The sequence below is a fragment of the Dipodomys spectabilis genome, unplaced genomic scaffold (assembly GCF_019054845.1).
Source record: "Dipodomys spectabilis isolate Male_0828 unplaced genomic scaffold, ASM1905484v1 ptg000609l, whole genome shotgun sequence".
Lineage (NCBI taxonomy): Eukaryota > Metazoa > Chordata > Mammalia > Rodentia > Heteromyidae > Dipodomys > Dipodomys spectabilis.
In genome coordinates this window covers 441,289-454,070 of record NW_024871286.1, presented here as the reverse complement: position 1 = coordinate 454,070, position 12,782 = coordinate 441,289, and the positions used below count along the sequence as shown (strand labels likewise).

General features: G+C 66.7%; 1 protein-coding gene and 1 long non-coding RNA gene across 2 annotated transcripts; both read right to left on the bottom strand.

The window, feature by feature from the left end:
- Nucleotides 1-3,803: 3,803 nt before the first annotated feature.
- On the bottom strand, nucleotides 3,804-5,916 carry LOC122100883. Its single transcript, XR_006146265.1, has 2 exons — nucleotides 4,817-5,916; nucleotides 3,804-4,276 (listed from the first exon to the last, which is right to left on the bottom strand). It is a non-coding gene; the product is annotated as an uncharacterized LOC122100883 (long non-coding RNA).
- A 60-nt stretch (nucleotides 5,917-5,976) lies between these two features.
- On the bottom strand, nucleotides 5,977-12,382 carry Pgpep1 (pyroglutamyl-peptidase I). Its single transcript, XM_042671267.1, has 5 exons — nucleotides 12,283-12,382; nucleotides 10,502-10,554; nucleotides 7,741-7,857; nucleotides 7,286-7,518; nucleotides 5,977-6,609 (listed from the first exon to the last, which is right to left on the bottom strand). The coding sequence occupies exons 1-5, from the start codon at nucleotides 12,314-12,316 to the stop codon at nucleotides 6,420-6,422; spliced, it is 627 nt and encodes a 208-aa protein (XP_042527201.1). The 5' UTR covers nucleotides 12,317-12,382; the 3' UTR covers nucleotides 5,977-6,419.
- Nucleotides 12,383-12,782: the final 400 nt, after the last annotated feature.

Genomic DNA, 12,782 nt, shown 5'->3' with positions numbered 1-12,782 from the left:
CCTCCGGCAGCGCGCTCCGCCGCCCCGCCCCGCCGCCCCGCGGGCTCCTGCCCCCCCCCCCAGCTTCCCAGGTTGGCTGCGCGTGTCGCCGTGGGAGCGCAGGAGCCGCGGGCGCTGCAGAGACCAAGGGGAGGCCCCTGGCGCGCGCGGTGATCAGGCCGCCCGCGGTGATCAGGCCGCCCGCAGCGAGGCCCGTGGCCCTGGAGGTGAGGGGCCGCCCCAGCGGGCAGCGTCACGGCCAGCCGGCCTCGTGTGGCCTAGGAGAGCTGGGGGGGGCGCTTCTGGAACTGCCTCCGCGTCCCAACAGACCCGGCACTCGGCAGGGGCGCTCCACGCCTCCCCAAGCCTTTATCCTTGTGCCCATCTTGGGGCTTGAACTCAGGGCCTGGGCGCCGACCCTCGAGGCCTGCGAGCTACCACTTGAGCCCAGCTGCGTTTCCACTTTGTGGCGGTGCGCTGGAGTCCAGTCTCCCCTGACCACGCAGACGTCACCGTCCTCAGCTCTCGCGGGGGAGATGCCGGGCATGGGCCGCTGGCACCCGGCTGGTTTTGGTTTTCTGAGCCAGGGTCTCCACACACAGCCACAGCTGGCGAGGAGCTCTCCCCACTCCTGCGGCGGCTCAAGCCCGGGAGCCGCGGGCCAGCCCGCCCACCCCGGTCCCACGCGCTCGTTTCCCTGGCTGTGGAAGGCTCCACCTCACGCCCCAAGCACAGTCGCTGTGCCCCAAAGCTGTCGTATTCATTTTGTCCACAGACTTTTCTGCAAGGACATGAGGGTCACGGGGAGGCATTCCCCTCCCCCTGCCGGAAATTTCCACTTCACCACACTGGAATTTGGCAAGTGGCCAGCTGGGCCTCTGCTTCCCAAAATGTTTTGCCTGTGACGTCAGGGCAGCCCCGTGCCTCTCTGGGCAGGGCGGACACACAGAGCGGGCCTCCAGCCAGCCATGACCTCACCCCCAGGCCTCCCTGGGGCAGAGGCAGCCCATGACCATCTGGCCACCAGCAGGCCAGGTGGGGACGCTGCCTGCCCTCAGCAAACACTCGTGTGACTAAAGCTTCCGGGAGAGCGCAGGGCCCCACGAGAGCCCCGGCACGCAGCCCCTGGGGTCGCCAGGCAGTGCCAGAGCCGCGTCTGTGTAGAAGGCCGCTTCTAGCTGGGCCTGGGGCCGGAACTCGGGGCCTGAGCACTGTCCTTCCTGAGCTTTTGTGCTCAAGGCTGGTGTTCTACCACTTAAGCCGCTCTGCTTCTGACTTTTGCTTTGTTTTTGTTGTTGGTCGTGGGGCTTGAACGCAGGCCTGGGCACCGTCCCTGTGCTTTTCAGCTCAAGGCGAGTGCTCTACCGTTTGAGCCAGTGCTACTTCTGGTTTTCTAGTGGTTTATTGGAGATAAGAGTCTTATGGACTTTCCTGCCCAGGTTGGCTTTGAAATGTGATCCTCAGATCTCAGCCTCCTGAGTAGCTAGGATGACAGTCATGGGCCACCGGCTCCCAGCTTTTGCTTCTGACTTTTGAGTGGTTCACTGGAGATAAGAGCCTCACAGCCTTTCCTTTCTGGGCGGCCTCCAGCAGCGATCCTCAACTCTCAGCCTCCTGAGTAGCTGCGGTGCCAGGCTTTGGCCAGCCTCTCAGTGCTGAGGCAGGCGGCCTATAGCAGGAAGGGTTTGTCTTTGTGGCCCCATGGTAAGTCCCCCCCCCCCCCCCCGTACCAGCCCTGCACAGGGTGGGGGAGCGGGGGCCAGCAGGATGCGTCCACTGCCTGGTGGTCAGCAATCACAGAGACAAGAGGCGGAGACGCAAGTCCCCATGTCACGTCCCCCCAGGCTTAACACTTCCTCCTGCCACGTGTCCCAGCGCGGGCCAGACCACCGCCTGACCGCGGGGCCATGGGCAGACGGTGAGCACAGGGCCAGCCCTCGAGCCACAAACAGAGCTGGTGCAGACCATGGGCTGTGTGCTCAGAAACATCGCGCTGCAGTCCGGCCCTCGCCACGGGCTGGGCCCACACCACGGCTGTGGCCTGTCCTCTGCTGACACCAGGGAGACCTCAGAGGTTCCAGAAGCGTCTCCAGCTTCCGTGAGGAGCATGATTTTCCTCCACCTGGTGTAACCTCGCAAGGCGCTGACGGGTGTTTGCATGCACGAGATCGGGCTGGGGCCGGTTGGAGGCCGCGGGGTCCCCCCCTCTTCCTGTCCTGGCATGGGGGGCTGTGTGGCCAGCCGTGACCTGTGACCCAGTGGGGCAGCAATGGTGACTCAGCAGAACGGGAGTGGAGGAGGCCCTGGCGGCTGCTGGGCTGGGCTGGCAGGAAGTGGATCAGCTGAGGCACGTCATGCGGCCCCCGGGTCCCCCCAGCTCCCCCACCCCCCACCAGCCCGGCGCCCATCACGTGCCCTCGAGTGCCCGGCCAGGCTGTGCCCGTCCCTGGGGCGGCCGGCTAGGGCCACCCAGGCCCCGCAGCCAGCGTCTTCCCCAAGCCCTGGGGTTTTGAGGGGTGTGTAGGTTACAGGTGACATTTTTTGTTTTTGTCAGGCATGGCGCTTGAACTCTGGGCCTGGGCACTGTCCCTCAGGTCCTCAGCTCCAGGCGAGCGCTCTACCACTGGAGCCACAGTGCCACTTCAGAGACGTGTTTTTTGGGAGAGAGGACGGGGTCATTAGAAGTGAAGGAACAGGGCTGTGCCTGTGTGTGCGCATGCCTCTGTGCGTGTGTGCCTGTGCATGTTATGTGCCTATATGTGTGTCTCTGTGTGTGCACATGTCTGTGTGCATCTGTGTGTGTGCACATGCCTGTGTGCGTGTGGGCCTGTGCCTGTGTGTGCGCATGCCTCTGTGTATGTGCATGTGTCTGTGTGCATCTGTGCGTGTGCGCATGCCTGTGTGCGTGCGCGCATGCATGCCTGTGTGCATGTCTGTGTGTCTGTGCCTTGTGTGCACGTGTCTGTGTGCATCTCTGTGTGCACATGCCTGTGTGCGTGTGCGCATGCATGCCTGTGTGCATGTCTGTGTGTCTGTGCCTTGTGTGCATGTGTCTGTGTGTGCGCATGCCTGTGTGCGTGTGCGCATGCATGCCTGTGTGCATGTCTATGTGTCTGTGCCTTGTGTGCACGTGTCTGTGTGCATCTGTGTGAGTGCATGTGTGCACATGTCCTGGGTGCTGTCCTCTGCCTTTTTGGCTCAAGGCTAGAGCTCTACCATTTGGGCCAAGCTCCACAAGGGCTCCAGGAACCCCCTGCCCCCTCCAGGCAGCTTTCTTTCCTTCTGGCCTGGGGGCCGCTGTTCCTTGCTGCACCCCAGCCTAGGGCTCTGAGGGAAGATCCTCCGTGGCGCAGCCTCCCTGCGGGCCCCAGAGCCGGCACAGGGCCAGGCCTCCATGGGGCGCTGACAGGACACAGCCGCCTGGTCCTGGAGCCTGTTGTGAAGGGCACAGCTGGGCCGGCAGGGGGGCCGCGGGGCCCTGCGGCTTGTGTGCGTCCTGGTGCCATCCCAGCACCGCAAGAGAAAAGCTGAGCAAAGTGTCTGCACCCCAGGGGGCAGAGAGCGGGAGAAGGAGGCTCAAGGCCGACCCCACGTCATAGGGCATGGTGGGGATGCCTGCCCCTGTCACGCAGGGGGCGTGCTCAGCCGGCCAGCGCCCACATTGGACACTGCTGGGCAGGGCTGGAGCCCCGGGTGGGGGCTGGGGGGCACAGCAGAGCCCAGCAGCATGCAGAAACATGTTCCCTGGGCGGCCACTTGCTTTCAGGGCACAGCTGCGTCCACGTTGCACTGCGGATGACGTCACAAAGTGCAGGCACCAAGGACCCCGCCCAACGTTTTATTGCTTTCCAGAGTCAGGTTTGGGGGTCCCCACGGCTGGGCCCCCGGGTGTCTGGGGCCCAGGGCTCCCAGACAAGGCACTGGCAGGTTTAGGGGTGAGAGGCCGGGCCCTGGGTTGGGGACAAGGCACCTTCAACAGGGAGGTCTTTTCCCAGAGGGGAACTGAACACATTGACACTGAGGGGGTCTCCAGAAACAAGCCAGGCCCCAGTCAGGCAAGGGCCCCTCCCCCCAACACTAGTTGTCACCCCACAAAGGCCCAGATGTCCACAGCCACCTGAAGCCAGCAGGGGTCCAGGTGCTCTGTGTGCAGGACGGGAGTGGGTGGCAGCATTTTGGGGTGTCCAGGGCGGTTTGGGGGACAGCATCTTGGGGTGTCCAGGGCAGTCTGGGGGGGAAGCATCTTGGGGTGTCCAGGACGGTCTGGGGGGCAGTGTCTTGGGGTGTCCAGAGCAGTCTAAGGGGAGCAGGGAAAGGAGGGCAGAGGTGGGGGGAGAGGAGGAGGGGAAAGGGAGTGTTGCTGGTTCCCTCCAGGGACCAGCTATCCCCAGGAACTCAGACAAAACATCTTCCTTCTGCGTCTGCAGCCACTCAGCCCTTGGTTGGGGGCCGGGGGGCACCCCAAGTTCCAGCCTCTCCACCAGCCACCAGCCTCCTGCAAGCTCTCAGCCTCTCCTTGGCCCAGAGCCCCAACCCCAGCAGGCCCTGCCCCCATGACCTGGCCTGCCAGCCACACCCACCGGCCCTGCCCACACTACAGGCCCCACCCATGTCCACTGGCCACATCCTGGCAGCCTGCCCGGCCACGCCCACAGGGAAGACCCCGAGTACTCGGGACCCCTCTGCTGACCCAGGCCCTGGACACAGGGATCCATGCAGACCAGAGCCGGAGAGCCTGGGGAGGGACAGGCCGCAGGCCGTGCACCCCAGGATGCCTGAGGGCCCCCCCAGCACATGGGCTAGGACAGCCAGTGGCCACCCGGCGCCTGGTACACACCTGTGGCCCCCGAACTTGGGAAACAGGATGGCAACTCCCCTCCTAGCTGCAAAGAACAGCCCTGGGGCGTCCTGGGCTCTCCCTGTCCCCACATCCAGGCCCCGGGGTGTCCTGAGCAGGCCGGCGCTGACTGCTGATGCGAGGTGCTGGGGAGGTCTGTGTCTCTGGTCCAGGTGTTCTCAGGAGACCCCAGGCAGGGACAGAGGATGTGGAGGGAGCAGAGCACGGGACGGCAGGCACCTGGCCACCACTGCGGAGTGAAGGCCCCACCACACCAGCTTTTCCCACCAGGATGAACACAACACCGAAGAAATGGCTCAGAAACCCATGAAGAGCAGGTACCAAGGGCCACACTGCAATCCCCACTGCTCAGGAGGCTGAGGCCCCAGGATCACAGTTGGAGCCAGTTGGCCAGCAGGAAGCCAGGCTGGAGGAAGAGACTCGGAGGAGACCAGGAGCGCGTGCCCAGTACGAGCATCTGCCTGGTCCCCGGCTGCACAGTGGGAGGGATGAAGCCGATGCCACGTGTGTCACACGTGGAGATGGGGTGGAGCTGGCGGCCACCACAGGGAGGGGCTCCTCCTGCCAGGGGGCAGACACTGACTCCAGAGTCCTGAAAGCATGTCTCCAAAACCACAAACATAAACCCCAGTGGCACTGCTTCTCCACTGGCCAGGCCCGCTGGCCGCACCTGCCCAGCTCCAGTCCACCCACACCAGGATGGGCAAAGACTGTGTGGGCTCCTCATGGCTTCCATTGCTACACCGCAGATAATTCACAGTGACCAGAGAGCTGTAGCCCGGCCTCGCCGTGACTGCCCATCAGGGCTAAGCCCCAAAGCTAATGTGCAGTCCAAAGTCCAGCTTTCAGGGCAGGAGGCCAAAGAAGAAGAAAGAAGGAGTAGGAGGAGAAAAAAGGCTGCACCGAAGAATTAGAAGAAGAAGAAGACAGAAAAGACTCTTGGTAAGCAGGCACTGTTGGCTCATGCCTGTCACCCTAGCAATTCAGAAGGACGAGATCTGAGGGCCATGGTTCAAAGCCAGTGCAGGCAGGTAGTAAAGCCATGAGACTCCTATCTCCACTGAATCACTAGAAAACCAGAAGTGGCGCTGCAGCTCACAGTGCTAGAGCGCTCACCTTGCGCTGAAGAGCACAGGGACAGCGCCCAGGCCCAGAGTTCAGGCCCCACGACCAACCAAAAACAAAAAAACAAAAAAAAAAACTTGGAGCTGGCTCTTGCCAGTGCTTTCCCCAGGAGACCTAAGTTACTCTGCAGCCCAGAATGATGCTGTTGTTTGCATGGTGGCCGTTGGGAAGCAGGTGGATTGTGAGTTCCAGGCCAGCCTGGGCTGCATAGCAAGATCCTGTCTCCAAAAGAAGAGAGAGAAGGGGGGGGAGAGGAATGGGGGGGAGGGGGTGGCCGGAGCCATGGTGAGTTCAAGTGCAGCCCCAGGCTGAGTGAGCACTGGGGGTCTTTTGCGCAGTCTGGCGAGGCAGGGGCAGGGGCAGGGGCATGGACGGCCCGGCGGAGCGCGGCCGCCCTGGTGCCCCGCCGCAGTCCCGAGGGGGCAGAGGCGCCTGCGGCCGGGCCTCTGCGGTGGGCTCAGGGCCGGCGGCAGCAGGCCTGGCCGTCCGCGCGCTCCAGCACGCCCAGCATCTCCTCGATGATGGCCTGCAGCGCGCGGCCCAGCTGGCCCGCGTCGTAGGGCTTGCCCAGCGGCGGCACGTGGACGAAGGCGGAGCGCCCGTGGCTCCGGTACAGCGAGGTGTAGTAGGTGAAGTCGCACAGGTACCTGTGGCGGAGGCAGGGCCGGGGGTCGGACGCCGCGGGCCCCGGGAAGGCCCGGCCGCTCGGACCGACAGCCGGGCTGCCCACGAGACGGGGCTGGCCTGCCAGGCGTGGGTGACCCGCCCCGCCGGCCGGGCGTGGGCTCGCGCCCGTCGCCGGCTGTGCCGACCGCATCGGTAGACCTCACCATCTGAGGCCAGCTCCGGAAAGCAGAAGAGCGCGGGCCTCACCTGCGTGAGGTCGCTTCCAGAAAGGGGAGGCCCTCCCCGCCCACAGGGAGACGGGGCAGCCCCAGACCCGGCCCTGGGTTTGAACTAAGGGCCTTGTGCTGGCCCGCAGGCGCTCTACCGCGGGGCCACGCCCTCCGAGGTCAAGCCACGCCCCGGCACGTCAACCGGGCTGCCACGCCCCGGCAGGCCACGCCCCGGCAGGCCGCCACGCCCCGGCAGGCCGCCACGCCCCAGTAGACCACGCCCCACCAGGCCGCCACGCCCTAGTAGGCCACGCCCCACCAGGCCGCCACGCCCTAGTAGGCCACGCCCCAGTAGGCCACGCCCCACTAGGCCGCCACGCCCCGGCAGGGAGCTGCGCGCCAACCCTCACCAGGGATTTCCTGAGTTCGAATCCCGCATGGAACGCGGACTCGGCCCGGAGCCCGCCCGCAGGCCCACCGCGCCCACCTGCCCGCGTCCCTCGAGATGGCCACGGACACGCCGAGCCCCAGCGTGGTCACGCGCTCGCACACGGCGTCCATGTCGATGATGGAGTCGATGCTCTCGGGCCCGTCCTCCACGCAGCACTGTGAGCCCGGCCGGAAGCGGCAGTTGTCCAGGCCCTGGTAGCCTTTGTTGTGCCCGCACTTCTCCAGCGTGACCGCGGTGGCCATGCCCGACACGCCCACGTGCACCACCAGCTGCATGCGTGCGTGCGGGAGAGGCTCAGCACGTGCATGCACGCACACAGGCTCAGCGCACACGCGTGCATACACGGGCTCACCACACACACAGGCTCAGCACTCACATGCACACGGGCTCAGCACACACATGCACACGGCTCAGCACACATGCACACACACGGGCTCACGAGCACAGCGCACACATGACACGGGCTCAGCACACACGCATGCCCGGCCCACCTGGGGACTGTGCTTCTCCCACAGCGCAGGGATGAGCTGCTGCACTGTCTGGTACTCCACTGGGATCTCGTACACGTGCAGGTCCACATGGTCCCCCAGGCCCAGCTTCTCCAGCTCCTGGGGAGAAGCGGGGCCACACAGGGTCAGGAGCAACTTCAGGATACGGTGGGGTTCCGGAGCCGCACCTTGCCCCTCGGGGAGCAGGGCGCCCCAGCTGGGCCTGGGCACGCACACCCTCCCTCCTCTCCCCCCCCCCCTCCCGGGGCCTGGGCACGCCCACCCCCTCCTCAGGCCTCAGCACGCGCGCGCATGCACACACACACACACACACACACCCAGGGCCTGGGCACGCGCACCCCCTCCTCAGGCCTCAGCACGCACACACACCCCCCCCGGGGCCTGGCCACGCACATCCCCCCCTCCTCAGGCCTTAGCACATGTACCCCCCCTCGGCCTGGGCACACGCACCCCCCCCCCCGGGCCTGGCCACACGCACCCCCCCCTCCTCGGGCCTCAGCACGTGCACCACCACCACCACCACCCCGGGCGCCCCTGGAGCACCCAGCACAGGAGCAGAGAACACGTCATAAAAGGCTGGTGGTCAAACAAGCCCAACTTACACCTGGGCCAAACCAGACAGATGCTCAGCCCTGGGCGGCGCATGGCCTGCCTGGCTCCTTCACGGCCTGTGTAGTGCCTTTAGAAAGAGATCGAGGCCAGGAGCTGTTGGCTCACGCCTGGCCTCCCAGCCACTCAGGAAGCTGAGATCTGAGGATCTCACCAGACTCTGATCCCCCATGAACCACCAGAAAACCGGAAGTGGCGCTGTGGCTCGAGGGGGAGTGCTCGCCTTGAGCTGAAGAGGCTCAGAGGCAGCACCCAGGCCTTGAGTTCAAGGCCCAGGACTGACAGAGACAGCCATCTCCCAGTGCCACATCTCTGACTTGGATTGATTGAGGTGGGGTCTCATGAACTTGTCTAAGCTGGCCTTGAACCTGGGCTCATGTGATCTCCCCAGCTGGCCCGGGCGCTGCTGTGGTGCCCAGCACACATGCACGGCCTTTGGACTCTGCTCAACCCTGACTGGTAAGGAGCGGATGCGATTACCAGAAACGCTGAGCCAGCAGCAGGCAGATACCTATCCTTCTAGAACACAGCTGGTCAGCCCTGCATGCCAGGACGGGCTCCATGGAGGCCCGGTCCAGGCTGAGGGCTCGATAGGTCTCAAAGGCCTTCAGGGGCTGTGTGCTTCAGCCAGGTGCGTTCTCTCCCCTACCCAAGCCTGGGGTCCAGGTGTCACCGAGTCCACGGGCCAGGGGGCAGGGACGAGGTGCCATGGGGATTCACGCCTGCTCAGGAGTCTTCGGATGGACCGAGGCTATCCAGCCTCTCAGGGCCTCTGGGGACAGAGCTGGTGGCCACCAGGGGTCATCCAGAGTTTTTTTGTTTTTTGGTTGGTCATGGGGCTTGAACTCTGGGCCTGGGCGCTGTCCCTCAGCTCTTCAGCTCAAGGCAAGCGCTCTACCACTTGAGCCACAGCGCCACTTTCAGGTGGTTTGTTGGAGATAGAGTCTCACAAACTTTTCTGCCCGGGCTGGCTTTGAACCGGGATCCTCAGATGTCAGCCTCCTCAGTAGCTAGGATGCCAGGCGGGAGCCACCGGAGCCTGGCTGGTTTTGGTTTTTGGCTCTTCTGGCACTGGAGATGCAGTCGCTGGAGTCACAGGCATGGCGTGGCGTGGCCGCTGGGCCCAGCTTCCTCCGCTGCCTTTCTGTGCTGAGGCATCGTGTCTCCAGACAGTGGTGGGCTGCTTCCTTCTCACGTTGGACAGGGGCAGCCGAGTCTGGGTGAGGACAGCAGCAGCCGTGTCCCGCGGCCCCCACGGAGCTGCGGATCTCCAAAGATCGCTGCATTGATTTCACTCTGATTTAGATGCAGACGGCAGTGCCTGGGCCCCGGACGGCAGACGGCGGCTTTGTGTGCACGCGGCCCGTGAAGCCTCCTGTCTGACTTGCACAAAGCCACATACACAGGCTTGGGGATCACGCTGCTTCTTTTTGTCTGGGGCTCTGGGGAGCGGGGTGCACGCCGGGTCTGGCCACGCTCCATCTCCAGGGCCACAGCTCCCCCATCCTGCTCCCAGGGTTGCAGGGGGCAGGGAGGGGGTGCAGTGTTTACAGTGCCAGACTTTCAGTTCGGCTTCTCCTCCCTGAGTCTGGGGCGGGCCGGGCACTTTAAATCAGGCTGCTGATGGCGAGGATTAATCAGGGCTGGGCTGTGGGCTGATTTATAGGAGGAGGAACCCCCAACGCTCTCTCTGCCCTTTGTTCCCTGGTCCCCTTTCCAAAGTCCCAGCTAGGAGGACAGTGGAGGGTCTGGCAGACAGCTGGGAAAGACCGGCCCTTCTCCCCATCTGACCAAAGCCCCTGTCCAACACGAGCAGGGCGCCTTCCAGTTCCTCCTGGTCACAACCAGGCCTGGAGGAACTGGGGAAGCGCGTAGGAAATAAAGAGTGGTTCTGTATTTGAACAACTCCTAGGTAAAAGCCAGTCCAAGGGAGGATTCCTTGGAACCCCTCCTCTGCAGCCCGGCTGCTGGGTCTCCAGGAGCCGTCCCCCAGGCTCGGGGCCCAGGTTTCCACACCTGTAGAATGGGTACAGCTCCCCCGGCCACCATGCAGAGTTCCAGCATCGAGACACAAAACCCACAAACGCTTGTCCATGGGTCCTGGTATTTTGGGGGCCCCCAGAGCCTCGGTTACCTGGACGGCAATCCAGCTGGCGTTCACAGTGTGCTCCCCGAAAGGGCCGAACCCTAGAACACAGCAGAATCAGCACGTCAGCCATGCCCACCGCCCTGCGGGGGAGGCGGGGGGGGGGGGGGGGGGAGGTGGGGAGGGGTCCCCAGCGGCCCTGCTCCCACCGCCTCTCCCCTCCTCCCCTCCAGCTCACCCTGGACAGGCCCCAGAGAAAGTGGCTTGTTCCTCTACATGTCCTCTGGGACGCTGGCCCAGCCCTGGCTGGCGGAGGGGGGGGGGCTCTTGGACTCTGGGATCCGGGGCCCCGGAGCCCCGCACGCTGTGAATCTCCCCACCATGCCGCCTGCACCCGGCACTCAGAGGTGCGTCCTGGCCCAGTGGAAATAGCAGCACAGAGAGCCTCAGCCCTGCCTGGGCCACACAGAGGGCGCGGAGCAGGGACGCCTTCTCCTCTCTGATCCTGACAAACCCCTCCGCGTGGCTCCCACCCCGACCCCACTACTCCCGGGCTGAGAGCTAAGGGACAGCACCGGCCCTGAGGTCAGGCCTCGGTACCAAAACCTAAACCAAACGGCACCGGAAGGCGGACGCGCTGCGGGGATGGGCGCTGGGCCCCGGGGCAGCGGATGATTTAATCACCCCACTGCGGCCTTTCCCGCAACCCCTTCGGGCCCACGGGACCTGTCCCGCCCGCCAGACCTGGCCACCAACCTCCACTGGAACCTGGCAACTGTCCATGTGACCCCCTGGGGGAAGAGGTCAAGGCCCCCAGCATGCTGACCCCGAGGCCAGGTCAGGGCGCCCCCCCCACGCTGACCCCGAGGCCGGGTCAGGGCGCCCCCCCACTGACCCCGAGGCCGGGTCAGGGTGCCCCCCACGCTGACCCCGAAGCCGGGTCAGGGCCCCCCCACGCTGACCCCGAGAACAGGTCAGGGCCCCCCCCACGCTGACCCCGCGGCCCGGTCAGGGCGCCCCCCCCCACGCTGACCCCGAGAAAGGGTCAGGGCGCCCCCCCACGCTGACCCCGAGGCAGGGTCAGGGTGCCCCCCCACGCTGACCCCGAGGCAGGGTCAGGGTGCCCCCCCCCACGCTGACCCCGAGGCAGGGTCAGGGCGCCCCCCCCCACGCTGACCCCGCGGCCTGGTCAGGGTGCCCCCCCACGCTGACCCCGAGGCAGGGTCAGGGTGCCCCCCCCCACGCTGACCCCGAGGCCGGGTCAGGGTGCCCCCCCACGCTGACCCCGAGGCCGGGTCAGGGCGCCCCCACGCTGACCCCGAGAACGGGTCAGGGCGCCCCCCACCACGCTGACCCGAGGCAGGGTCAGGGCGCCCCCACGCTGACCCCTGGAGGAAGAGGTCAAGGCCCCCGCGCTGACCCCGCGGCCGGGTCACGGCGCCCCACCCTCGCCGGCGGAAGGGGCCCGGGAGTCGGTCTCGGGAGTCGGTGACAGCCGGCGCCGGGCTCGGCCGCCCACGGCCGGGCAGCAGCGTCCCGGGAACCCCGGCCCCACGGCCCGGAACCGCTCCGCGTCCACGCAACCCCGGGAGCGGAGGCCGCCCCTCCGTGCCCGGAGGCTTCCGGCCCGCAGGTCGGCCCTCGGCCCCGGGGCCCCGGGGCGGGGACGGCAGCGGCTTGGGGAGGCTCCGCGCCCGCCCCCAAGCTCCGGCCCGGGCCGCGCGAGGCTCCCGCCGGCCGTGACATCCGCCCAGCCGAGGGCCGCTCGGCGCACCGGCCCCGTCCACCGCGTCGGCCCCGGCCCGCCCCGGCCCCCGGCCGCCACGCACCGGTCACCACCACCGCCTTCCTGGGCTGTTCCATGGCCGGCCGGTTGCGCCTCCGACCCGCAGGCTAACGGACTGGCCCGGCCGGGGCCGCCGCCGTCGGGGCGCCGCCAAGCCCCGGCGCCCCGCCCACGCCTGGCCCCGCCCCTAGCCCCGCCCCGGCGGGCTCTCGGCGCGCGCGCGCCACCCAGGCCCCGCCCTCTGCCGGGCGCCGGGCGCGCGCGCCCCCGCTAACAACCAGACCCTGCCTGGCTGGGCTGCGAGCCCGGGCCCCGCCCACCGCGTCGCTCAGCGTGCGCGCCCCCGCGGAGGCCGGGCCCCGCCCCGGCGGGCTCTCGGCGCGCGCGCCCCCGCTAACAGCCAGACCCTGCCTGGCTGGGCTGCGAGACCGGGCCCCGCCCACTGCGTCGCTCAGCGTGCGCGCCCCCGCCGAGGCCGGGCCCGGTCCCCCGTCGCGTGCGTCCCGGCTGAGGCCTCGGCGCCCGCCGGACGCGCGCGTCCTG

Excerpts from the sequence above, each read along its gene's own strand:
- Pgpep1 (XM_042671267.1), bottom strand. The coding sequence starts at position 12,316 with ATGGAACAGCCCAGGAAGGCGGTGGTGGTGACCG. Across the intron at positions 10,555-12,282 it reads GAAGGCGGTGGTGGTGACCG|GGTTCGGCCCTTTCGGGGAG; the intron begins GTGCGTGGCGGC and ends GCTGTGTTCTAG. Across the intron at positions 7,519-7,740 it reads GGGAGAAGCACAGTCCCCAG|CTGGTGGTGCACGTGGGCGT; the intron begins GTGGGCCGGGCA and ends GCACGCATGCAG.